Source organism: Brachionichthys hirsutus, chromosome 10, assembly GCF_040956055.1.
Source record: "Brachionichthys hirsutus isolate HB-005 chromosome 10, CSIRO-AGI_Bhir_v1, whole genome shotgun sequence".
Taxonomy (NCBI): domain Eukaryota; kingdom Metazoa; phylum Chordata; class Actinopteri; order Lophiiformes; family Brachionichthyidae; genus Brachionichthys; species Brachionichthys hirsutus.
In genome coordinates, this window is record NC_090906.1 from 2,164,187 (window position 1) to 2,191,101 (window position 26,915).

The 26,915-nt window shown below is 46.9% G+C and overlaps 1 protein-coding gene across 1 annotated transcript in view; it reads right to left on the reverse strand.

Annotated features, from left to right (window-relative positions):
- Positions 1–14,880: 14,880 nt before the first annotated feature.
- The window catches only part of dscama (Down syndrome cell adhesion molecule a), a 49,099-nt gene continuing 37,064 nt past the window's right edge, over positions 14,881–26,915 (reverse strand). Inside the window, exons 11-32 of the mRNA XM_068744115.1 lie at positions 23,805–24,001; positions 23,122–23,218; positions 22,859–22,987; positions 22,525–22,692; positions 22,021–22,091; positions 21,315–21,558; positions 21,006–21,152; positions 19,836–19,991; positions 19,590–19,723; positions 19,333–19,486; positions 19,123–19,240; positions 18,893–19,056; positions 18,719–18,817; positions 18,433–18,621; positions 17,981–18,271; positions 17,331–17,507; positions 17,221–17,251; positions 17,020–17,135; positions 16,771–16,929; positions 16,278–16,475; positions 15,886–16,188; positions 14,881–15,260 (exon numbers count right to left, since the gene is read on the reverse strand). Of these exons, the coding sequence (XP_068600216.1) occupies positions 14,881–15,260; positions 15,886–16,188; positions 16,278–16,475; positions 16,771–16,929; positions 17,020–17,135; positions 17,221–17,251; positions 17,331–17,507; positions 17,981–18,271; positions 18,433–18,621; positions 18,719–18,817; positions 18,893–19,056; positions 19,123–19,240; positions 19,333–19,486; positions 19,590–19,723; positions 19,836–19,991; positions 21,006–21,152; positions 21,315–21,558; positions 22,021–22,091; positions 22,525–22,692; positions 22,859–22,987; positions 23,122–23,218; positions 23,805–24,001 (3,722 nt within the window). The remainder of the gene's footprint in view (positions 15,261–15,885; positions 16,189–16,277; positions 16,476–16,770; positions 16,930–17,019; positions 17,136–17,220; positions 17,252–17,330; positions 17,508–17,980; positions 18,272–18,432; positions 18,622–18,718; positions 18,818–18,892; positions 19,057–19,122; positions 19,241–19,332; positions 19,487–19,589; positions 19,724–19,835; positions 19,992–21,005; positions 21,153–21,314; positions 21,559–22,020; positions 22,092–22,524; positions 22,693–22,858; positions 22,988–23,121; positions 23,219–23,804; positions 24,002–26,915) is intronic.

Genomic DNA, 26,915 nt, shown 5'->3' on the forward strand with positions numbered 1-26,915 from the left:
GAAAGACAGGAGTAGCATTGAAGGAGATTGAAGCCATTAATTTAGCAAAACCTAACATTTTTTTCCATCAAGGTTGGTTGCTAAAAGGTAGCAACGGTCCCACATCCTGACATATTTGTTACGGACTAGTTGAGGAGTGTGGACCCCAGGATGCAGAGACAGAGATGCCAGAAAAGTTCACGCAGGTGACTCAGGAAATACGCAACCGATTTGTAAGAATCTGAAGATTTTAAGATCAACTTAAAATGAATACGGGCAAGTATAAAAAAAAACAACAACAACAAAAGAAAAACACTGTCTAAAGTAAACGATGATTAAACTAAGGAGGGACAGGCGGACGTTCAGGACTCGATAGACATAAAATAGCAGCCTAAGGCAATAATCTTAATATTATGTATGTATTATGCTGTGGGGAGAAACACAAAAACACAGCCTGACGAGATACGTATTGAACAAACAAAACACTTGCCGACTGTGGGAAGGCTAACTTATGGAATAAGAATCACAGGGGCCGGTTTGGAACTCGCCTCCGGCAGATACACTCATCAAAAGATGCTGCAAAAGTGTCTCCAGAGAATCAGCAGCAAAAATAGCAGAAGGTTGCAGCTATTATCTATAAATGGCTCCGCAATGATAAGAAAGGAGCTGGATGAGAGAGTGAGAGAGAGAGAGAGAGAGAGAGAGGGAGAGAGAGGGAGAGAACATGTGAACCTCACACATGCCTATAAAATGAACACCGAGTCTGGATCCAACATCAGAGAAGAGACGACATTAAAGTCGTTAATCTCATGTAATTTAGTTTACATTTTGGGATTTTCAGAAATAATAATATATATATATTTTTTTTATAAGAATACTAAGTAAATATTTGTTTTTCTTGCTTGGACTTTATTTTCAAATCGTGACCCCGATACTCCGTCCTGTTAGCTTTGAGAATAAATCCTTGTCCTGCCTCCATCGTCTGTTGTTAAGATTCCCCGATCATTCATTTTGAATGAGCCAAATAAATAAAATAAAAATACAACAAGACAAACAGTATTAACGAAAGGGTTCTCTCATCACTACCGTTGTCCTGGCAACACCAGCAGTGATACGTATATAGTAGCCGCGATAATGATGGCCGTAATAATCCCGCGGGAAAGACTCTCTTCACACTGACTTCTGTACGGATACCGCACGATAACAACGGCTGAATTAATGTCAGAATGAATACTGCGCCCTCCAACGAGCTCTGGCTCATTAGAAAACGACGATGATGTCATTAGTCACTGGAGCCCGGGCCATGACAGCTCCTAGTCTGCATCTTTATTTACTACTCTGGTGTTTTGAAGCGCTGCAAAAGAAAATGAGCAGTAATAATCAGACGGCCTCACACTGAGACAGAATGTAGGCACCCCCCACAAACAAAGCGCGCTTGTTAATCATGGTCCGTGTTATGCCTAAACAGAATGGATTTAATCCAGCTGCAGGATGGGGATTACAGAAGACATATTTTTTGGATAGGACTCGATTTTCTTCTCATCTAGGATTTGAGTATAAAGTTTCCCCCAGAGTGTCTAGAAAAGTAGAGGACAAATGTCCACATGGAGACAGAAGCCAGAGACAGGAGACGGCAGGATGTCGGTTCTAAAAGAAGAAAAGGTTTGGAAATGATAAAACGAGTCTCCGGTGATCCTGTGAAGCCTGACGAGAGAGCCTGAGCATCCTGAGACTACAGGTTGAGACTACGACCTTCATTTCAAGCTTCCTCATGGAAGAGCAATGGGGCTCATCTGTAGATAAATAGGCGACTCTGAACGCTGAAGACTTTGAACTCTAAAAGCCGATGAGATTCTGGGTCGGTGGGCAAACCGAAGAGATCAATTAGTCCCTAAACGTGGACCCCGTGGGAACTGGACTTTGTTGGATCTCTGACCGGCTCAGCTGTCTGATTAGATGTGGCAGATTTAAAGAATGTCCAACTCAGCCTGATTAATGGCCGTTGTCTCGCACGCGTGTGGCGAGACACTGTCTTCCTGAGCCTGATCAATGAAATCATCTGAAGTGAACGCCATTGATTTGTTGGGAATACTTCACTCGGCGTGTTCCTGGTCCGATGCTGCACCTTCAGCCACCGCGGACGTTTCTTATAAACTTCTTTGTGACGTCTTTGATCCCTTTATTATCAACATTATTATTATCAGCATTATCGTAATAATTATTTCAAACACTACAAACCGTAACTTCTCTACTTTAACAGCCGTTAGCATTACCGTGCGGGTCCCGCGCCTCTGTGTTCTTGTCCCTCCCCCTTCTCTAGGCTCCGCCCAACTCAAGTCTGAGTTCCGCTGGAGGTTTCTGCCTGTTGAAAGGGCAGTTATTTGTCAGTCTCTCCAAGCTCTTTCTCACGAGGGACTCTAGAATAAAGAAGAAAGCGTCTTAACAGAGATTTTGGTGACATAAAAAGAAACCCGAATGGAACTTCTGCATCGATGGCAGGAGAAGCTGCGGGGCAAAGTTGAATTGAATTCGATTGGAGGGGAGGCAGCAAGGCAGAAAGCTTTATCTGGCTCCAATTGCATTTTCAGTCAAGCACAAAACACACGCTGAATTTTCATGACACTGGGTCTGCAGGCGCCGTGGAAGACCCAGTGGATCCTGAATGCTTGACTAATAATATATAGTTTATTTATCAGCATGTTTTTGTCATTCTTATACACTTGATGGATATTCCTGACACGCTGCAGGAGAGTGAAGCCACCGGCTGGTGCGTTAGTTCCATGCTGCTCAGAGAACAATCCCCATCGGTCCGGTGATTAATGGATGTCTGTGAATCAAGGCCATTGTAAAAAAAAAAAAAAAAAAAGACGAGGCTGCTCCACACAGAGGAGCTGCAGACGGAGGAGATCCGAGCCTATTGGCTTCCGTGGAGACGCGCCGCGGTATAAAAGCTGCGCGCGTCAGAGAGACCACTGATCCAGCTGGGGCGCGCATCACAGGCTACTGGGAACCAGTGCAGACAGACAGACCGCACTCACAGCGCAGCCATGAGCCAGGTAGGTGCTTCTGTTCTTTTCAGCTCCCTTTCCTGCACGGTTCCGTTATTCCTTGTGATGCTGGCTGGACAACGCGGGCGATGCTTCCGAGGGAGGGATGGAAATATGCTGCAGCTCAGTGGTGAGCGGTAAAAACTCCAAAATGACAGCATGTGACTCAACTTTGAACTCATCCCGGATGAAGCGGGCACTTCAGCCTTTGCTTCCAGCTCCGAGGGAGACTTTACAGAGGCGGCAGAGTCTCTGGTGCTGTCAGGGCGGACATTAGAGGCAGTGAGGGGGATTTGTTGGGAGCAAACGGGTCTTGTAGTCGCTGAATTATTCAGGGTTCGCTGCTAACCCAGAGAAATAAAGCATCTCCAGAGGAGCAGAGACTTTATTCAACCTGAATGAAGTGAATCCAGGAAGATGCTGAAATAGTAAAAGCTGACTTTATCCTGCAGCAGTTGTTATTAATAGGAAGAATAATATAATAGTAATAATAATAATAGCAGACCTCCGCCGAGCAGCTCATTCCCCTCCCAACTGGATTTGCACCGTCCACATGCTGATCTGGATCATCACCAAAGGTTATAAATTGTTATTGGTATCTTTATACTACTACTACTACTTTACTGCCGTCTTGTCCCGTGAGGGGACGCCACAGCAAATCAATCGTCTCCGCTTCACCCTGTCCTCTGCATCGTCCTCCCCAACACCAGCCACTCTCATGTCCTCCCTCACTACGTCCATGTATCTTCTCCTGGGTCAACCTCTAGTCCTGTTCCCTGCAGTTCCATTCTCAGTATCCTTCTACCGATATAGTCCCCGTCTCTCCTCTGGACATGTCCAACCCATCAAAGTCTGGTCTCTCTGACCTTGTCTCCAAAACGTCTAACCTTCACTGTCCCTCTTATTGTCTCACATCTAATCCCGCCCAACCTGGTCACTCCCAAGGAGAACCTCAGCATCTTCATCTCCTCCACTTCTAGCTCCGCCTCCTGTCTTTTCCTCAGAGCCACTGTCTCTAAGCCGTCCATCATGGCTGTCCTCACCACTGTCTCTAAGCCGTCCATCATGGCTGTCCTCACCACTGTCTCTAAGCCGTCCATCATGGCTGTCCTCACCACTGTCTTGTAGACCTTTCCCTTCCTCCTCTCTGACTCTCTCCTATCACACCTGATACTTTCCTCCACCCGTTCCAGCCTGCCTGCACACCATTCTTCACCTCCTTTCCACATTCTCTCCATCACTCTGCACTGTTGACCCGAGGTACCTGAAGTCCTCGACCTTCTTTATGTCTATTCCTTGTAACCTCACTGTCCCCCTGGGACATTCTCATTTACACACATGTACTCTGAATCGGAGTTGATGTATATTTTTTTACTTTTGAATCCATAAATGTAAAGTTTTCAATATTAAAATGTAATATTTTTTCCTAACGTCATTTTGGATCCAATCCGGATATAATTTGGTGGTATGATAGAGATCCCCATTCTACATGATTGTGTCAAATCCCATAAACATCAGTCTATAATCAACCGAGATATTAAGGAACACATTTTGAAGCTCCATTGACTGCAATGTTACCAAAAATTTCAAAGTGATCCATAATCCAGGATCTCTTCTGGATCATCACCAAGATTTAATCATCTGTTCCTGGTAACAATCCCAACATTTCATGAAAACGGGTCAACAAGATCCATCCAGAACCTTTTGAGTTATCCTGCTGACGGACGGACGGATGGATGGACAGACAAACGGCAGCGATTACATTCCCCCGCCTCGGAGGTAATTAAAGAAGCTGCTGTTAATCATTAAATATCACCTCCTGATCAGGGATCCCACACCTCATCACACACACACTCTCATGTTAAAGTGAGGTTGGCATCTGATTAATAATAAGTTACACACAGGAAAACTCAGGAAATCCAGGAGCGTCTCACGTCGATGTCGGATTCAAACAGAGCGGAGACAGAGAGAAGACAACTGAATGAATAATTCACTGGAAATCAATGGCCGCCTCCTCCATCCTCCTCCGCGCTCCACTGCCCTCACCTTTATCCTGGTAGGACTCACAAAGTTCCTGGAGCTCCAGTTCTCATCAGAATAGAATAGAATAGATTAGAATAGGAATTGTGTTTATTATCAATAGTTGAGGAATTATTTGTAGTTTTTGGTGGATTCAGAGATCTATTTTTTGTTGACCACCCTTCACAGATTCATGAGATGCATTTAACGACTGAAATCCCTTCATCCAAACAAAGAGATTTTATTTAAGCATCCAAAAAAATCAAAATTTTTATCAGATGAATTTCGTAATGTTCCAGAATTAAGATGAAGAATGGAGGCCATGACTGAGTGTGTTCACAAACATCAGGCGGTTTGATGTTCCCCTGGTAAAAAGTATCTTTGATCAGCGGCCGTCACCATAGCGATGAACAGTCCTGCACCAGCAAGCCTCACTAACAAGCCGTAAAACACGGAGACTGACATTAACGTTTTGCAGCGCTGCATTCGGTCACGGCACAAAAAGTGCACCGATAATCTGATGGAAATGTTGAAAATGAGCAAAAACCAAATCATTGATTTTCATTAAAATATAATCAGCATCATTCCTCTTTGATCTTTAATGAAGCATCAGCTTGGAGGATCACGTCTTGTGTTTCTTGAGCCCAGTACAACATATATTTACAGGATTTCATTGGTCTAATGGACGTAAAATAATTGTTGTGCAGGCTGATTAAATTGCAATAGTTCATTTACCTGTAAATATCCTGTTTGAATGTAGTTTTTGAAAGGCTGCCGTCGGAGGCATTAAAGGGAGATATCAATCGATGCATCATTAAATGTTCTCTTACTTTAATTAAAGTGAGAGAGCGGAGGCTCCTTGGCACCGCTACTTTATTAAATTAATGAGATAACGGCGTTAAAGTTGCTGATCAATGAAAAAAGGACGACAAGCCGAGTCAGCAAAATTCCTTAAAACTCTCTTCTGCTGACAGAAGACGAATCAAGTGAGATCAGAACCACAGCGAAGATTAAAAAGAGAAGTCCCACCACGATGCAGGAAGTGTTCAAACGTCATTGGGCTCCTACTGAGTTGGGGATTTGATGTTTTTTCCCCTCACCGCTCTCTAAAAATGTTCTAATCTGCAGTGCTCTGTGGTTTGTTGTAAAGCATATAGGCTGACCCTAATCCTGCTTTTAACAATGAACAGAGATTACACTGAAATAATCTGTAATCCACCTAAACTTCGACAGGGCCTTCGCTGTAACCCCGGCCTCGGGGCTAATCCCGGCTTCTCTGGAGCGAAAAACGACAAACGTCAGCGAGCGAGGGGTGAACAGTAAACGGTGGGCAACATAAAGCATATTTTACCTCAATTGTCAAGACGTGATCAGAGCTCTCGTAGCGCTAGCGGCTCGCGGATGCGTTGTTCACCCTGCAGCTTTATGCACCTGAGCAGCTCATTTAAATAATGCCGGATGCAGAGGACCTTGAACGCAACACTCCACTGGTGTCTTCTACCTATTTACGAGTCAGCGTATCAGCAAGAATCTGCGTTCTCATTGCAACGTTTTCGAAATGATCCCCCGTCCACACTGTAGTGTGCATGCCAGTCCAGTAGGTGGCAGTGGAACCAGCGAGCACCACAGGATAATATCACAGGAATGCTACGTTGCATAAAATCCCACTGTTGCGGAAATTAATGGGAAAAAAAGGCAGCAAATGTTCACGTTAGCCACCTTTTGTTTTTTTCTGCTGCAGTGACAGCGAAGGTCACATGACCGTGTCGACAGATGACGTCATCGCGGTTCACGCATCGCGTCCGTCACTGGTCCGGTGGCGGGAAGCTGCTCAGGGTGGTGCTGGTGCTGGGAAGAGCCGTCTGCGACCCAGTTTCTCCCAGTTAAATTGTTAATAGATCCTGAGAGCAACATGGAATTTCTCTGGAGAATAAGATCCAAAAATAGCAGCAAACAAGCACGGAAGGAGGCTTTATTGTCTTGTTTGCTTCCGGGTCTGATCTTTTTTACGATCCGAAACAAACCCGATCTTTTCTGATCAACCTCATAGACACTAAACCGTGTATTTTAAGCTGTGGTTGAAACTCTTACTGCTCAACCACAATCCCAACGCTCCACAATCCCATCCAACCTGTGATCCTGGATGATAATATGTGGTTTGTATTTCTGAGGAGGGATGAACTAAAATAGACTTTAAAGGCTGATATAAATACTTTGGCCACTTTTAGCCATTTGTGAAAGTAGCTAAACGTTTTAAATCGGATGATCAGATTCATGTAAAAACGTTCCTTCATTCTGATCAAATAAAACTGAGATGTGAACAAAGTACCGGTACTTCACATTAAAACTCTGACGTCGGCCTTTATTAGAAACATTATCATTCAGCCATGGTGGACATTTGTTGCTGCGCAGGAGGACAGCATCATAGCGACGTTACTATGCCGCCAAACGCTCCGGTTGGCCTCGGGGAGTGGGACGCCACATCGCTGCAGACGCTCAGCTCACTGAGGGCATTAACCCTGTTGTCATGGTTACCAACACTAGAGACTGTACCGCTGGACAAGAATATTAGAAGTGTAAACGTTTTTTCCTTTCTTTCATCTTTAATGTTTCTAGAAGTAAAGCGGCCACCAAATCATGGGTGAATAACCCCCCCCCCCCGCACACACACACAAACACACACATCGTCTCACAGCGAATGTCAACTTCATCGCTGCAGTCGGCGTTTAAAAGCAGCTTCAACACATGAGTTAGCTTTAGCATTGTGACATCACACGTCTTTTAACCCTGCAGGAACAGGCAGGCTCTCGCTGGATGTTCAAAGCTTAGATTAAAAAAATGTAAGCCTCAATTGGCTGCTCCCAAATGTAGATTAAATAGAGTACCTTGCAACCAGAGAGGCTTAGCCTGGCCAAATCTCATCTCTAAAATCACCCTTTAAAACTACCGTATGTTTAGGACGAGCTTTGGTGTAAATGTTTACTTCTGTTTTGCTTACTTTTGAAAATATCTGTGAAATAATTTTAAAACAAACTAAAGGCAACACAGCACAACTCTAAACTTTATTCTCTCTCTCCTTCTCTTCATTCTCTAATTATGTACCACAAAAGCTTTCATGATAGCATCGTGATAATATAATGATAGCCTTCTGATAGCATTATGATAGCAAAAGGAGCAACAATACATCTTCATTTGCTTGAACTGATCACACGATTCGAATCAAACAAGATCAAATGAGGAGTAAAATGAGCCGTGACGAGCATCTCCCTCTGAAAATCTTCCTGTAGCAACAGCAAAGCAAGCGATGCTGCGAAACGAGCGAGAAAGAAGGGAAGATTGAGCAGCAAAGGGAACCGTGTAGTCGGGAGAGGCATCCCCATGCACATTAGGACTGGTTATGCAAGCGCTGACTGTATCCAGGCAGAAAGAGAGAGAGGCGGGGGCGTGATGACGATACAGAGTAGGATGGAAAAGCAGCAAAGATTCAGCGTGTAAAGATGCGGTCACATTCCCGTCACGTATGTTTGCAGGTTGGAGACGACGGAATTAAAAAAAAAAAACTGCTGTCCAGTTAATTCTTATTTTTAACATGGCTTATCAGCATGCATTAAAAAAAAAGTTCAGTGTAATAATTCAGAAGCCCTTATTTCCCTCTCCTCAACCACCTCCTCCAGTTCTCCTGGGGCAGCTTAGCTCTACCCGGGAGTCGTCTCCTCCCAGTGGGACACGCCTCCTTAGGGACCCCAGCCGCCTCAGCTGACTCCTGGTGATGTGGAGGTGCAGCAGGAGGAAGCCCGGTTCTTGTATCCACGTAGGTTCGGGTTGGAATGAAGCCCGACCAGTAGAAGACCCGAACCCTCTTCAGCAGAGCAGCGCAGCAGTACCAGACTCCTCCACATGGGGCAGCATCTCAGCAGGGATTCTTTCTTTGGATGAAATGCCATCAAAGAAGTTTGAAGACGTTTACAGGCCAAATGTTCTTTCTTTGACTCTGACTTTGTGTTACAGTTTGAAGCAGAAATACTTTTTTTTTTTACAGGATGCATTTATCACAACCCAGCCGCCCACCAGAGACTCAAATAACATCCGCACCTCCTGTTGGTGTTTACAGAGAGACGCTTTTAGCTCCGGCATTGAACTACAAACATTTTCTCACTGAAATGTGACCTTTAATGGAAGGAGCTTAATTAAACTTAAACTCCTCTCATATTTGTTGCTTTTTCTAGAGCTACTGTCCGTCTGCTCCGGAGATAAAAAAAAAAAAAAAAAAAAGCAAGTAGAAGATGAAGGCAAATGGAAAAACCAGAAGAGTAAAGGATCAATGTGAAATGTATTTCTTTATTTCGTGGAATAGGTAGCACAAATAGGATCATGCTTTTCTGTGATTCCTCTGCAGAGACAAGCATCTGGAGCGATGACTGAAAAGAACAAACCATCCGCTGGCCAAGGTATGTTCAGAACCTTTATGCAGAACCACGCAGAACGCTACTGTTGGGTTCCTTCTGACTGAACTTGCATGGGACCTATAGCAACCTAGCCCTTCGGTTCAACCTGAAGAGTTTCCCAAAGTATCACAATGGATGCACGGCCCTTCTTCACATGGTCTTTACCCATTCGTCTTTATCGAGAGTGACCCAAGTCCAGTTTACGCCAATAAAGACTATAACAAGATGCTTCTTTATCAATTAGATTTATAATATTCATTTACACAGAAGGACGCGGGCTTGTTCTTCTAATGGAGCGGCATTCACACCGCCTCTGGTAGCAACCACCCCTCTGAAAACACTGGAGGGGCATCTGGAGGGCAATATGACCACCAGCCTTCCATCCAGGGCCAGCCCAGGTTATTTGGGGGGCCTCAGCAAAATAAGAACAAGGGGCCCTTGCTCAATGGCACCTTGGCAGTGCCTTGGAGGTAGACTGGCTCCTCTCTAGCAACCAGTCCACACTCAGTATTTTTGTCTGGTGACCGGTGAACCCACTGGTTGAAGTACAACGGGCAGACCGTGTTTTCTTGTTCTTTCTACACATTTCATTTTCTGGTGTTCTTCCAGTCGGCAGCTATCCCAGTAACTTCAATTCAAGCAGAGTTGGAAAGAGTTCAAACACGACACTACAATCTAGCGGGGTTCTGTTCTCTGGGCTGGGCTTATGTAATGGCCAGGGCTGATTGGTGATGTGCTGCAGCTGGTGACGGGAGCACAGGTGACAGGAATCAGCTGATTGCAGCGTGGAGGCGGGGAAGTGGGCGTGGAGAGCGGCACAGCCGTGACACTCTAAACAAAACACTCTTCAAACCTGGGTCAAAACCAAAGTAATAAAAGAAAACAAGCAAACAAACAAAGCGGCCCCCGCCCCCCAGAACCGCTTCAGTAACTCAGTCAATACATAAACACACACCAAACACGTCACATACAGAGCTAAGAAATGCTGTCTGTTTCCTTTCTTCTTTCGTTTTTCGGCACGTGATAAATTCTCTGAGACACGATGACGAGTGACGTCAGCACAGGCCGCTGTTTGTATCACGCATTGTTTGCTTCCAAGCTGGTTTGCTTACAGTAAGGCGACCACTCAGCGCAAGGTCAGGTCTCACGGCGCTCCGTAGGTTGCCAGGTTGTAATAATCACCCAAACAGGATCGCTGCCAAGATTACCGGTCGGCGGTGTGTCAGGACCCGGATTGGATGAAAGGGCATCGCTTCAGTATTAAAATCAATAAGTTACACTTTATAGGCACACGCACACACACACACACACACAAACATGCACGCACACACACTCGCATTGGGGGATCAGTGCTGTGGTTGAGCTGGTCACCTTTTTAAAGTTTGCTTTCTTTTGGGCCGGGCCTTCATTAGTCACCGCCCAGATTCTCTCCCTCCCCAGGTGAGAAGAAGAGCGACCTCCCCCAGGACTTCGACATCGACATGGAGAACCCGGACACCGAGAAGGCGGCCGTGGCCATCCAGTCGCAGTTCAGGAAATTCCAGAAAAAGAAGAAGGATGAAAAGTCTTAGAGCGGGAAGAGGTCGGCGGGGTCAGCCGGGTCGACTTCTTCGGATTTGCATGTTAAACAAACTATCATGAACTGAGAAGGGCGGGTGGGGGCGGGGCTAAATATCCTTGTGAATGTGTGCAATTATTAACTTACGGTCACAATTATATTCAAACACGATGTCAAACAGTGGGCGACGGGAATTTGACCTTTCCTATCTTTTTGTTACTGCTGGTTTTTATCTCGGTGATTCTTCAGTGTCGCTGCAGCTACAGAGTTTCTTCTTCTTCTGTGATAATTACTGTTTCACACCCGTTTTAATAACCAGTTCAGATAATCTTCCTCATAGATAACCTCAATTTGAACGTCTTTAATTCAGCAGGACGTAAAGCCACACACGTCAACCCTCCAGCTGGGGGGTCGGCTCACGACCAAGGTGACCCTCAGATGCCAGTGCTTTCACCACGTATGTCTCTGCTGTGTTTGGACATGGGAGGTGGGTGGGGGGGTGGCTCTAACCTCCATCCCGACTTTTCACCTGATGCCACGAACCTCTCTCTGACCCGTGTGACTGTAGACGCCGCGCTTCGCTTCCGATTGTGTTCTTGTTCTGTGATTTAAGTGACGTCTCCGTCCACACTGCTCAAACATGCTGTACAAACACACACAGGAATTATGCATGCACGATGCACGTACACACACACACACACACAAATGAATAAAAACATCTGAAAGGAGTTGGTCCGCTTTGCGTCATTTGAAATCTTCCTGCTGTTCCTGTCGAGTGAAAAAATGATTGATTACCATATATTCCAATATTTAGTATTCAGTCGCGTGTCAGGACAATAATTTCAGTCGATTTCAGTACAAGATGGACGTGGAGCTCTGGTCTTTAATCTATTCCTGCTAAGGAGACATTCATCACTGCATTAATTCGCTGACTCAGTTTGACATGTTCGGCTCTGGACTGGACGTTTCAGGATGGCTCAGATCAATCCGATTGAAGCCGCTTTCTCTCCAGAAGCTGATTTGAGAGGAGATCAAATATTTTAGTCCAGAAAATAAAAAGATAGCGGATGGCAGCGGTCAGTAGCTGGGAGTTCGTGACTGTATATTCCGTCTCCTTTTATTCCTCAGGCTGAATCCGGCTGGCCTGAAAGCGCCGTAATGACAGAAGTGAGTAAACCCGTTTCCACGGCGACTGAGTTGTGGTTTAAGACCGTGGAAGTAATGGAGCAGGCAGGTTCCATTACTGAACCGGTGTAGGATCCTCAGCCTCCAGAAGGAGTAGAACCACAGTTTACCAGCTTGTTGCTCCACGTGGCGACAGTTCAAATTGACATTCACCAGCAGCCGCTGTGAAAGCGATGGGTTAACTTGGCTGGTAATAATTAAGCATCATTCCTGCTCCGCGTCTTCCCAAGAATTCCCTTTCACCAGTTATTCCGTAAACGGAAGCGATTGTTTGATCTAAGAAACAACCCGCACGTGACTCTGGACATCATCTTACAGGAAATGGAACCATGCATCCATCCAAAGCAAACAGTACACGCTAATCCAGGCATGGGCAAACTACGGCCACATATGGCTTGTTGGGTTTTTTAATCCGGCCCACCGAATTTGCCCAGATTATATCATCAAATAACATTTGATGAAATCAACCATTCATTTTCCCTTTTCCCTGTATTTCTACCTGTAATGGCTTTTACTCGTCATTTATAGTACTTCACACAAACACTCTATCCATCTGTTCCTGGCCCGGCCCCTCTGTCGAATTTTAGAACCCATTGTGGCCCGCGAGTCAAACACTTTGCCCACCCCTGCTCTAATCTAATAATCTAAGCGCAATGCAGATCAATTATTGTACGTAAATGATTTGTTTGGTGTGATTAACTGTCCTCTATGCCTGAGTCTACAATAAAATAAAAGTAAAATACATGTATTTATATACTATTAATCATAGATTATTTGTTGTAATTAACATGTAAGAAAGATTCATTTAATTTCATACCAATAATAAATGTGTTTTGCTTCAGAGCGTCTGTTTGACTGTTTGCTGTTTGTTGGGACGAGCTCATCACTCGTCCCAACGGTGCCGCCTGCCGGCCGCACAGAGAACTGCGGATGACCGGACAGCTTCCGGCCCAAATGGAACCCAGGATTCTGGTTCTGGTTCTCCACCAGCATCAGTCACTCATGTCAAACCCGCGGAGGACACTTTGGGGAACAGCCATTTTATTCATCAAATTTGAGAAGAACTTTGTGTTAGTTTTTCTTTATTCCAGTGTCGCCGTGGCGATCACTCATGTTAAAAATAAAAAGTGACATTTTTTTTTAAAACTTTTGTTAAAATGTATAATCATAATGAAGACAAGCTCAATCATAGAAACTAATCATATAGAAACCGACAGAATGACCTCACAGCATTTTGGATCAAACTCTTCTCCCTTGTTGACTAACTCAGAGATACAGAAAGAACAGAACGGGCCAGAGCAGACAGCAACAGAAAACATCTCGTTACGTATACCCACATTTCTTTTTTTGTGATATTTCCCATAGACATTATTGGTTTGGTTTGAAGGGGGATTCTGCTGGATTGTCTCACGTTTGTTTCCCTGTAGAGGAGAATCGCTGCAATGCAGCAACAGTAAATTTACTGAGGAGTGCGATCCCCGAAGGCTCTACCTAGTGCACTGAGAGCGAGGGTCTGTCTGGACACACTTGAGTCGGGGGGGGGGGGGGTTGTGAAGTGCAAACCATTAGTTCTCTAAACCCTCCCTTTTCTAGCTAACATCATTTACCAACCTGGCAAACAAGCAGTGGCAAACTACACCTGAATACACGGCCGGAGCGTCCGGCCCTGTAAGTATACTCACAACATAGTTATTTTCATCATTACAGTACAGTATAGAGCAATAGTTTTCATATACTTTTCTTTTTTCATATTGCACCATCAGAGAATGGGACACAGAGAAAGATCAACAGAGATTTCCATTTCCTAATTAAAACAAGATATGTGCAAACGTGACTAAGGACTTTATTAACCAAATCAATTATTCTTCCCTGTAATATCCACAAATAAAAGTGATTTCTCTTTTCATATATATATTTATAGTAATAAGAATAATAAATCTTCACATTGGGATCATTTCATAGTGTGACAAAATGCCGGACTGGGCCGTCCAGCCTCGATGGTAATCCTCATTGTCTGTTTAATCGGTCAGTCCCCATGCATCCATAGGAAATAGATTCTTTTTTTGTTTTCATCAAAAAAGTAACAATTTGAAAGCATCTGAAATGTTTGGACTGGTTTCAACTGCTTCCTGTCCAAGATTCCTCCCGAGTTTCATTCAGTGTTTCAGAAGGATAATCCAAAGGAAAAAAAAGGGACTCCAAATCATCATCTTCCGCTCCAGAAGATGAAAATAAAGATGGCCGTGTTTCTATGAAAACATCGTAGTGATAGCAGAGCATTTGGTAATCGATAATTGATGACCAATAATAGCTGGTAACTAATAATTAAGAATCGATGATTAATTATAAAGGATTAACAGTAATGAAGAATAAATAACGCTCAGCGATCCTCGTTAGTTTGGCAAAGCTCCCGGCGGGAGTCGTTTCAAATGTGTGATTTTTTTTTTTTTCTCAAGTGAAACAAATAAAAAAGAAAAAGTAAAATACAAACAAGAAAGCTCTAAAATAAATAAAAGAAGATTAGTAAAGGTGGGCCGCCCTTGGAGGGAGCCGTATATACAGAACTGTGGTGAGTCCGTTTACTGCGCTTGAGTGTTGAGTCCAGTGTTGGAGTGAGTTCTGGCCCCGCCCCTACGCACCCCTGCTGTTATACCAGCGTGTAGGACTTTGCGTACGGGTTGCTGCTCTGTTTCAGATGTCCTCTCGAGTCCAGCAGGGACTCCTGGGAGGTGCTGAGCTTGGCGGCCTGGGCCAGCTCTGACCCCTCCCTGTGCGGGAGCGTGGCCGCAGAGCCGGGCTGCCACTGGGCTGCTGGGTCCCTGCTGGCCTGGGGGGCCTCTGTGGGCGTCGGCGGCGCCATGCGAGAGGGTCGCTTCAGCGAGCGACTCTTCTGGGGCTCCAGACAGGCCTGGCCCATGGCCGCCCTCTCCCCGCTCGCCGTCCCCCTCGACGAGCCCGAGCAGGACATGCCTCGGTTTAACAGGAAGTCCATGCGCAGGTACGGAGGAAGGTGAACCAGCTCGCCCCCTGGAGAAAGACAGACACGCACGTTAGAGGGACGCAGGCAGACAACGCCGTCAGACGTCTTGTGTTTATGAATGGGTGAGCAGCTCCGTTCTGATCGAGGCTCAGTCCAGACTCCTCGTGTCTTTACTCACCTTCATGTGTGACGATAGCGGAGCTACTGTTAGCCACCAAAGCATTAAATCAGTTCATTCAGCACAATCTCACACGCACACACACACATTTGATCCAGTGGATCCGACCTTTAGATTTTGGAGACTATTTCCTGGTGGCCTTGGCGAAGGTGATTTTTTACACGTTCGTGCTTGAAGCTAAAATAAATGACGTTTACTCATGTTCCATTTCAGAACAGAGGTTTGTGGCGTTTTCATGCGAAAGATCTCGGATCATCCTTTTTATGTGCCGTGTTCCTTCAAGTCTGGAGCAGGTCAGCTGATCAAAATCAATACATTCTGAGACCTGTCGTTGGGATTAGCATTGTTAGCATTAGTTGATGTGTTAGTTTATTTTAGGTGTCAGTAGAAGGCAGGAGGTTTAGCTGTTGGCATCCAACCCGTTCTAATAAGGTCGGCGTGCTGTTGGGGTTTGGGCGGAGGCAGACCCGTGACCTCTGACATCAGGTCCTCACCCGGTCTGTGGGCCTTGGGCACGGCCATGTTCATGACCCGGCTGACGTCCTGAGGCTTGGGCGGGGAAGCGGTGAAGCGGCAGATGCCTGATTCTGACGGCGTGCTGGAGGTCAGGCTGTCGGTGTAGTCGTTGGTGCCGGCCGTCATCTGCTCCGACGAGGTGTCGGAGATGAAGCATTCTGTGATGGTGAACTTGGCGTGGCGCAGCTGCTCCTCCATCTTGGCGTGCTCGTAGGCTCTGGCGAGCTCCTCGTAGGTGGAGGACGCGCTCTCCGTCGACACCATGCTGCTCCGAGCTCGGTCTGGACATGGTTTTCGGGTTAGTGCAGGAATTAGTGCTGCGTGTTAATGGGACGTCGGGATGTCGGGAGAGGACCCTGAAACGCCTTACCCGTGTCCTGAGATGGGCTGACGCTGTAGCTGTCACTTTCCTTATCAACAGAACCTGCAACTCTGGGCGTGGGCAGCCTCCAGTCGGTGCTGAGTGTGTGGGAGGAGACGGTGGGGTGGGGCCGGTTCAGGGTCCACTGGCTGGCGTAGCGGTTCCGAGGAGCCGGGCCGGCTTTGGCTGTGCGGCGGGCTGTAGGGTCTGAGAGCGAGGAGGGGAGGGGGAGGCTTGTCATTTATATATATTACAAACATACTTCATGTAAACGTGTATCTAATACTTCCACAGGGGGCAGCTGGGCGGAGCATTTACAAACATTCAGCGAGGAACTACGTTTGTCAGCGTTCGATCCAAGCCGAATATTTGACGACCAACAGAGGACGGAAACGTAGGAAGTAAACGAAGGGCAGGGAAAACGGAAAACGTCACAGAAAAGGTGAAAAGATGGATGTAAAAGTTATTGAAGGTATCATGAAGTAAAAGAAAAGGTCCGTACTGGACTTACTGGTTCCTGGCCTGGCATCAGACACGTCAACCAGAGGCCCGGTGGCCTGGGACAGGGACTGGTAGTGAACGGTGTGGGTGACCGTGGACGACTTCTGCTTCTGGGTCTCCCCGAAGTCGTTATCGGTCAGCAGCACGGTGGATCTGTCGTCTGCAGGGCAGCAATGAGACCAAGCTCAGCGCCTAGCTAACGGGGGGGGGGGGGGGGGGGGTACACACACAGACACACACTAACACTCACCGACGGTCTCCATGGTGTCTCTCTCCTCGATGAGGAGCTGGGCTCTGGGGATGTCGATGTGCATTCGGAGTGTCTGCTGCTGTTTGTTGATTGGCTCTGCTGGACGGGTGTTTTTACTGCAACACAAAGTACGACCTCGTGAGAACCCACCGTCATCACGAGTCCCCACAGACGACAGGGAGGGCGGAGTTTACTTCTTACCTCATCAGCATCTCAGCCAGACTTTTAGCATCTGGAATAGAAACGATGAAAGCATCACTTTACTTTACAAAATAAGCGAGTTTAAAGTCTGGCCCGTTGCCGACTCTCACCTCTGAGTCTCTTGAGCCTCTGCTCCCTCCTCCTCCTCCTCAGCACCAGCAGCCCGATGAAGATGACAGCAATGCCCACCAACACGCAAGAGATGGTCACCATCATTTTCAAACCTTCGCCGCCACCGGAGTTGTTCTCGCTCACATTGGGCGCCTTCACCAAAGGAGCAATGGTGCCTGTGCACAAGGAGGTCAACGTGTCACACCGATGCTGTGACATCATCAGCGTGATGTCACAGAACAAAAACCAAAAAAAACATTTCATTCGTGTCCCTGAATGACACATGATGAATTACTACACTGCTATGCTATGCTAATGTGACATGCTACATGCAGCATCACAGCTTAATGTTGCAGAACGCCGCTGAAGCTGTTAGCCCTCAGACTGAGTCGCTAGCAGGCTAGCAGTTGAGCTCCCAGTCAGGACTACGTGTATTTTTAATGGTGAGTTCATTAAGGGAACCTTAATTACCTGTAGCCTCAAGCCCTGCAATTAACAGAGCAGGAGATCTGCTCCTTTGCTTGCAGCCATTTGCTAGTTTCTTGGAGCTTATCACAGATGTTTACAGCAGCTAATTGAAATTAGCCAGTTTTCCCGGACAGCAAAAACCAGTGAACCCGCGTCGCTTCCTGTTGTCGTGTCAACTCACTGCCGTCATAGCTGAGCGTCGCAAACTTGACCCTCTTCTCGGCGTAGCCGGCGCTGTTGTAGACCTTCATCTGCAGCTCGTACCAAGTGGCCTCCTGCAGGTCGTACAGGATGTAGCTTTTGGTGAGGGAGGTGCGCTGCGCCGTGGTCCACGTGGGGGTGTCCACGGACCGGTACTCCAAGGTGAAGGAGGTGATGGGGCAGCCGCCGTTATTCCAGCCGTTCAGGTTGAGTTTGACCCGAGTGACGTTGATGCTGGTGAACAGCTCTTGGTCTTTAGAGTACTGAGGTTCTGCAGCGGGAACCCCGCAAAGCAAAGAAAAGCAAGACGAGTGTTCAGAGACGACTTAAGAACAAAGACTAAGAATAACAACGTAGAGCCTGACCTTGATTTGATCATTAATTAATTGACTTAATGGACAGAAAGCATTTAACTTGTGTTTGTACTGGTACCTTTCCCATGAGTCTTTGCTTCAATGATCTCACTAATGCGCCCAGGCCCCACTGCATTCTGGGCCGTGAGAGTGAACTTGTACCAGGTGCCACACTTGAGGTTCTCCAGTCGATAGGAGCGCTCACTGGGACTGATGGCAAAGTTCCCCCACTGCTCGCTGTTGTCCTCCGAGTACTGCAGGATGTAACCTGTAGGAGAACGCGGGGGAGGGGGGGAGGGGGGGGGTGAATGAAGAGCTTCTGGATGGGAGGGACAGAAGAAGAAGAGGCTCCTGTTGGGTCTGACCTCTTATGGAGCTGCCCCCGTTGTCTCCGGGGATCCAGGAGAGGGTTATGGAGGTGGTGGTGGTCTTGGTCACTGTGAGGCGCGGCTGGTCAGGCGGAACTAAAGACGGGAAACGCAGCGGAGGTGAATAAAGGCGTTGGACCACAAGAGCACGCCTTCATCGACGTCTCCTACCTTGAACCTGGAGGTTGAGAACAGTCTTGTCTGACCCAAAACTGTTACTGGCCACACAAGTGTAGTTCCCAGAATCCTCAGCTTTCACCGTGCGAATGACGAGGCTGCCGTTACCGTGGACGCTGCGCCGGCTGTCGATGGCAACAGGCGCCGGCGCCCCGTTGCTGAAAGACGGACGCGTTGAGAATTGTTCTCGTGAGGGACTCGGCTCGTGTTTGAACTCTACTCACATCTCCTTCAGCCACTTGATGGTTGGGGACGGATCCCCCACCGCCTTACAGGGCAGCACGATGTCCCTCATCCAGGGGGTGGTCACCGTCCTGTTGAAGGTCAGGATACGGGCCGGAGCTGCGGCGAAGAACCCCAACATGATTCATCAGCCCCCCCTGAAGCGCTCACATGGGACGGGTTTTCGATGTTGTAAAAGATTTGACACCCACCCTCAGCCATGGGCTTGACGGTGATGAGCTCGCTGGCGTTTCCGCGCCCCGCCGCTGTGACGGCCACCACCCAGATGCTGTACTGACGGTTCCTGCTCAGGTTGGGGATGCGGTAGAAGAACACATCTGGGGCCGCCTCGAACTCGCTGCTCACCTGGAAGACGTTCAGGAGGGTCAGGACTCGACTCCGGGGTCACGCAACCCCGGAGTAACGGCGAGTAAATTAAACGGTAACAATCTGGTTCTAAACGCGTTACCGTGGGGTGTGGGTTGGAGCAGAACACGGTGTACTTCCTGATGATGCCGTTCACTTTGAGAGGAGGAAGCCAGGACACAAACACCACAGAGTTTGATGCCGCCGCCGCTTTCACGCCAGCTGGAGGACCGGGAACTGAAGCGAAAAAAGACACGTTAATGTTTTCAGGAGGCTTTTCATTCTGAACAGAATGAGCGCCGACACATCTGTGCAACACATTTGAAAGGTTTGGCGGAGCCTCCTTTACCGTCCTCCTTGGTGCGGGTGTAAATCTGTTCGCTGCGAACGCCGTCGCCGGCCCGGGTGAAGGCTAACACCTGGATGCTGTAGTTGGTGTACTTCTCCAGTCCGTTCAGCTCCAGCGACGGCTTGGAGGTCGTCACGTTCCGGATTTCTCCCAGCTCTGATGCACAGGAAAGAGGACAGTCAGGGCTTTTCAAAACAAATGTCCTAGTCATAGGAAGATGCCAGACTCAAGGGCGGCATGGTGGCGTAGTGGTTAGCGCTGTCGCCTCACAGCAAGAAGGCACATGTTAGAATCCTGTCTGTGCGTTGTTTGTATGTTCTCCCCGTGCCCGCCCGGGGTTTCTCCTGGTTCTCCAGGTTCCTCCCGCCTCTAAAAGCATGCAACTTCATGCTGGGATGTAAAGGAGGCGGGTCTTTAACTTCAGCTCTAAACATTTGAATGATTAATGTCATTAATTGTATCGCCCTCTGCTGGTCGCTGACATTACATTCCCTCATACGGCTCTGGACTATTACAAAATCATGAGCTTAACTACAATTAACAGATGTTAATTAAGATGTGCTGACTCTATACACAGTATATTATATTTAGACAGAACATTACAAATAAGTATATTTAGATTTCAATTTGAGGATCGTCAGACTGTTACTGTGCAAACTACACCCGGCTGTCATGCCCTGTTCTACAAGCAAGTCAACATGATGCGACAACGCAGGGGTCAAAGGTAATCACGCCGTCATAACCGATCCTTCTGAGACAAACGCGGCGTGTGACAGCGGTGGGGCATGCTGTTACTACTACTGTACTTTCTGCTTGTCCCGCCAGGGGTCGCCACAGCAAATCAACCTTCTCCACTTCAGCGTGGACTTCATGTTTTTTAGATTTATTGGTGGTACGATCATCATTCACATAAAAGTGATATCTGTGTCCATCTCAGACCAGCATGGAACCAGATGGTTTTGGGTCCAGGATGCTACTCGTGTCTCAAGCCTTCCAAATTATCTGGATTTTCAATATCCAATTATAACTTCACTGTCTTGTGCATTAGATCAGATCAGATTCCCGTGGCCTGCAGGATGCATAGTCCCTTCTGTAAAAGGCTAATGCTAAGGCTACTGTGAAAGCTCCTGCATACAGAACATATTTGTCAACCAAACAATTACTACATGCCTCCATCAGGCAGGTTGGCCCAGTAGATGACCCTGAAGCCCAGCAGGTTTCCATTTAAAGCGTCTTTGGGAGGGGTCAGCCAGGACAGGGAGATGACCTCTGGCGACGTGGCAGTGGCTTGGACATTTTCTGGAGGACGGCTGGGGACTGAGGAGGAAGATCAGACGATGAGAATGTGGGTGGACGAGCCTCTGGTTTCCACTGGGTGGGGCTATAGCCTCACAGATCTCCCTTTACCTCTTTTTTTTTCATATTCAGAATATTCAGCATAACATCACACAGCTAAATATATCCTAGCCTTCATCTTACCATCCTCCAGCGTGGTAGCGGCCACCTCTGTGGAGGAGGGCCCCGTCCCAGCGCTGTTGCTGGCTTGCACCACGACTCCGTACTGGGTGAACTTCTTCAGGTTGTCCAGCACCAGGTTTTCTGCATTATCTCCTGTGGTCTCCAAACTGATCACACTGAACTGGTAGTTTCCACCTGAGCTGTACTCCCTGTAGCCCACCTGGTAGCCCCTGATGGCGCCGTTCTGGAGGTGCTTCTTGGGGGTCTAGCAAAGGGATAAAGGGGGTAACGAGGTTTCATTCTACTTGACAGCGACGGTGCCGCAGTTTCCATGTGTTCCAAGTCCACTGCTATGAATGATACAATCTGTGATTGATGCAGATGACGTAGAAGCGGGCTGATGTCACACATGGAAATAAATACCTAGAAGGAAGCGTCCTAACCCTCACATATGAGGAGAGATCGATGAATCCCCACAGGGCAGATTAATAAAGTTATGTTGAAAGTGCCACACCTGGCATTGGAAATAAGGCCCCTTTAACAGCAGCGGTTTTACATGTTAAAATAGATGTGAATAGAAGCCCAATGCAATTTCAACTCATCATACGAGGAAGACGATCTCATCAAGAACTCGCAGGTTTAATGTGATGACCGCGTACGTCATATGAAACAATCTCCGATGCGAACGCGGATACGTAAATAAACCCACTGGGTGGGATTGACTTACCCGCCAAGTGACCCGGATGCTCTGAGAGGAGAGGGCCTCCAGCTGCACGTCCTGCGGGGGTCCATCAGGAGCTGAGATCACATCCCCAATGAGCATGTTAAAACCCCCACAACACATCAACGCCAGATCTTCTTTTTCTTGTTAACAAATGATGATGTTTGGTTTCATAGGTGGCTGCTGAGCTACGGATGAGCGCTCTGTGCTGGGTGTGCAGAGATGGGGGGTGAGGGGGGGGGGCGCTATTGAGCGTAGCGTGACATTCACTACTGAGGCTGCTAATTGAAAAGTTCAGCTTTTAGCGTGCGGGGGGGTCAGCGTGTGTTCAATAATGCAACAGCGCCAGTGGTGCTGATGTCACCGGGCTTTTAATGAATTCACTCCGTCGGCCCGCCCCCTCCGCCTGCCTCCCGTCTTCCACTCACCTCCGACTTTTTAACTGATGTGATTCTGCTATATTGCCTGTGCACATTATTGAGGAGTGACGAGAACACTCTGAACTCTCACCAGCTTCGTCGGTGGTGATGGTGAGCTCGTTGCTGGCCTCGCTCTTGCCAATCAGGTTCTTGGCGAACATACGGATGTTATAGGTAGAGGAAGGGTGGAGGTCGATGATGGTGGCCTGGTTGAGCTGAGGCGAGACATCTTTGGTCTTCTGAGCGGTATCCCAGGAAGCTGTGGAAGGGAGAAGGTGAGATTTACTGAGGTCACTGAGGTCAAGGGGGCGTGTCAAACCCAGCTAAGTGTATTAGAACATTATATATCAGTCAAACAACCATCACATTTTAACAAGCGGTAAATGTTTTATCTATTAATAATGACCCAACTCCTTTTCTTGTACCTGATTTGTTCTTGCTTTCGATATCGAAGCCTGTGATGGGGCTGTTTCCATCAAAACCCATAGTCCAGCGCAGTGCAATGGTCCTGTCCTTCACCTCTCTGATCTCCACCTCAGGGGGGTCCGGGGGCTCTATGAAGCACAGCGTTAAACTCATGCTGTTGTTTTGGTACCAATCAGATTAAGGGAAGCTTTAAATTTGCCACCATCTAAAATGGGTAGGAAGGTCGAGACTGTTTTGTTCGGTCGAGGGTTTGGGTTTTTACCTTGAACTGTGAGCTGGATGATTCCTCTGTCTTCACCAAAGGAGTTGATGGCGTGGCAAGAGAAGAAGCCGGAGTCCTCCCTCACTGTGGGCATGATCTGATGGATACACAGGAATGAGCTCAGAGTGGAACGAAATGAGATGCGGGTGGATTTGATCTTGCAACTCACGGATATGGACTTTAACAAAGGAATGCGTGATTTACTTTACTTTTAGCTCACGGCTCGTTGAAATGAGGCAATGATCAAGGATCGTGGCTTTACAGTACACAGATATCACCATCTCAGCTGCATCAAGGATTTCATGCAGCATTAAAGGCTCAGTATTCATTCTCCACCACTAGGAGTCTCCCAATAAAAACAAATGTGGGATCATGGGAGTTGTTGTCTTCCTGTTTAACAACCAATTGTGAAAAATCTGCCAGAAATGTACATTTTTCACAACATTTTATTTAAAACATATTATGTCCTGCAAGCATCTTCATATCTGAAATAATGGAAGTGTAAAATAACCTTGACAAAACAGCGCAGCTCTTGTTCTCTTAAAACATTTCATGCTGGAAATAAATAAAGTCTGAATCCATAGAGACGAAAGCTTTTCAGCATAACGCGGCTTCCCTTTTAAAATATCCAACAAATGCAATCCAAATGTCCTCTTTACACTGCCCAGAGCGTAGCTTCCTACCTGCAGGGTGGAGACGACTTCATCGCCCGCCTCCTTGACAGAGACCACGTAGCGGCTGGTCTCGGGGTTGATGATGCGTTCCTCCTTCTCCCAGCGCACCATGATGGGTTTCTCACCATGAGCTGTGCAGCTCATCTTCTTCCCCTCACCCTGTGTGGCCAGAGTGGTGTTGGGGTACGATGTGATCATGGCAGGAACTGGAATGAAGAAAGAGAAGAGGATTTCTTGGCGTGTTTATTTGGTTAGTGCATACAGCGAGTACCTGCAGGGCTGCAAAGGGGCCAAGCCTGCTAGCTCCTGTTAGCTAGAACACGTCTGTTAAACACAAACGTCTTCCTGTCCTGACATCCAATAGGAGCCGAAGACATATTTATCCCTGTCAGGACTCAAACATCAAAGCACAGCACGGCTGAGCTATGTCTATCAAAAACAAAAACATGTCATCTAATGATTACTAACCATTTGTAAAATGAAAACCGTGTATGGCGAGGATAAATATAAATAACAAGCGTACATCTTGTATCTTAGGGTCCTAAATGCTGCAGCGATGCTCCGACAGCCCTCTGAGGACACAACGCTAAACACGCTAACAACATGCATGCCTCATTACACCCACAACAGAGTGTCTAGCAACCCTCTGCTCCCCATGTTGTTCACATACAATCACACACCCATGTGGACACACACACAACGGCCTGTGCAGACTGAGGAATCTGTGAGTGTGTGTGTGTGTGTGCGAGCTCCTTCTTGCACACACGCACACACAAACGCACAAAGTGCGACCTCGGTGATGTGATGGGAAGTGTCAGGCAAGAGGTTGCAAACATTTAAGCCTCATCTCTTATTTACTCTGCAGCCATTTGGGGCCCGGCTGTGGAAAAGAATGCTGATTTATTTTGCATGACAAGTATGAATTTTTTGTGAGACACATTTGGATAAGTGAGGGGGGGGGGGGGGTACTCAGACTTTATTTAAACGCTATCGTTTTGGTGCACAGCCACTTTCATTTTGCTGCGTAAGAGGCTCTGAGACGCCTCTGGTGGACGGGGAGGAACACACAAAGATGGAGGAAGCTCCGCCCACTCGTTCCACAGAGGATGTCTGCAGTGTAACTACTAGTGACCTTTAGCATCACGGCGCTGAGGGGGCAGCACATTAAAGTTACAGTATATTTATGTATAATCACACATTATATGCAGGTTTTAATATTACACCCTGACAGACACAGTACTCTAACAGGGTTGTGCAGTTTTCACACACAGAGTAAACATTTTACCCATCATTGTTATGCCATCACAGCTTTTTTTTTTTTTTTTTTTTTTTTATTCCTGAGGCTGGTGCATAGAAAATAATTTCTCATCAACCTCATTATTTATATTTTACAATGCGAGTCACTCAGCAACTCTACAGTCAACATGATGCAAACATCAAATAAAAAGCACAACACACAAACGCAAACAAATGAGGTACATGCAATGTGTGTGTGTGTGTGTGTGTGTGTGTGTGTGAACGCAGCCCAGCTGAGCCAGCCCTGGGGCACACTTTGTGGCCCTGTAATTGTTGTGTTGATTTATTTCTTTAATATCCAGTAGAATTATAGTAACAGGACGATGGGGCAGAGTGGAGCAGAAAAAAAACATTAAAAAACATTAAAAAACATTTTTAAAAAAACGTCTCATGTCTCAGTAGGGATCAAATCCACGGATATCTAATTCAGCCGTGAACACAAACACACGTACCAGCCCTCTAAAATCTGATGTATTATTACATTAGATTCGATTTTAAATTGAACACACAATACAAATAATTATAAATAACAACAACAATAATAATACATAATAATAATAATAAATTGTGTTATTGTGTGCGATGGATGTTTACTGCACACCGTAATGTGTTTTTTGTGGCGGTGAGGAAAGCCCTGTTCCTCCACAGCAACCCAGAGGGCAGTGATGATAAGCCTGAGCCTGCAGGGGATTGTGGGGGATATGCTGGTTGCTGATAGGCTACTCCCATGAGACAAAAGTCCCTCTCTCCCTCCCTCCTCGCAGGCCCCCTTTCACCTGGCCAGGTTACCATGCCAACCAGCATCGGACAGTCTCTCCTCTCCTCCCCTCCCTTCTCTCCAGTCTCTCCTCTCTCTTAGGGAAAGGGCCCTTTTCTGGTAGCCGGGAATAGAGCGCAGACCTGCCGTCGATTTTAGCAGGGGTATGATGATCATTGCACAATCGCAGCCTTAATGTTGCATCGCAGGAAAAAAAAAAAAAGGCTCCATTGTCTCTCGCTGGTGGTGTTAGTGATGTGGAAAACTGAATCTGAGCCAAATGGAGGAGAACGAGAATGAGAACGGCTATTTCAGCGCGGGGCTATTCATCTATGATCACAGAAAGCAGGGAGGACTGAGGTGATGATTTTCAGAGGCATCGTTTGAGCCAAATCAACTGTTGCTAAACATTAACTGTGCCACATGCACATTAACTAGATCTCTTAGGAATCTCATTGCTGTCTGGATTTGAATCCATTTCATCCACGAGCCTATTTCTCTATGAATATATTTACACGCCCGTATTTTATTGCATCGATTAGCATTAAAAAACGTTTGATCATGATGAGTCAGTCGCTGTTATGCATACCGATATGAAACGCCTCAGATCTCACCTTAACCGATGAAGCAGAAGTTTTACCAACAATATTATGTGTATTGTTGTTCAAAAGAATCTATTAATATATCACAGGCTCATACTAAACTTAATGATGACGATGGTGATGATCATTCAGTCTAAAAATAAGGATACACTCGTCTTTTGACAGGTTTCAGATGGATATTAATTGTCAAACCACATACCGGTAGTCGTTTTAATCTATGCATTATAAAATAAAACGGTTGGATTTCTGGGGTCGTGTCCAATAAATCTTTTGGATGTTGGAGGGTTTTTTATCCCGGTGTCACCCATCACCGCCAGGAGGGCCAGACGAGACAAGACGAGCCGGGGATGCATGCAGCGCCCTCGGCCCTGGGGGCACGCTGTAAGTGGGCGCTGGAGAAGAGACGGGGGGGGGGGGGGGCAGCTCTGTGTCGAAAACAGAGGAATCGCTGGTTCACTGGCTTTC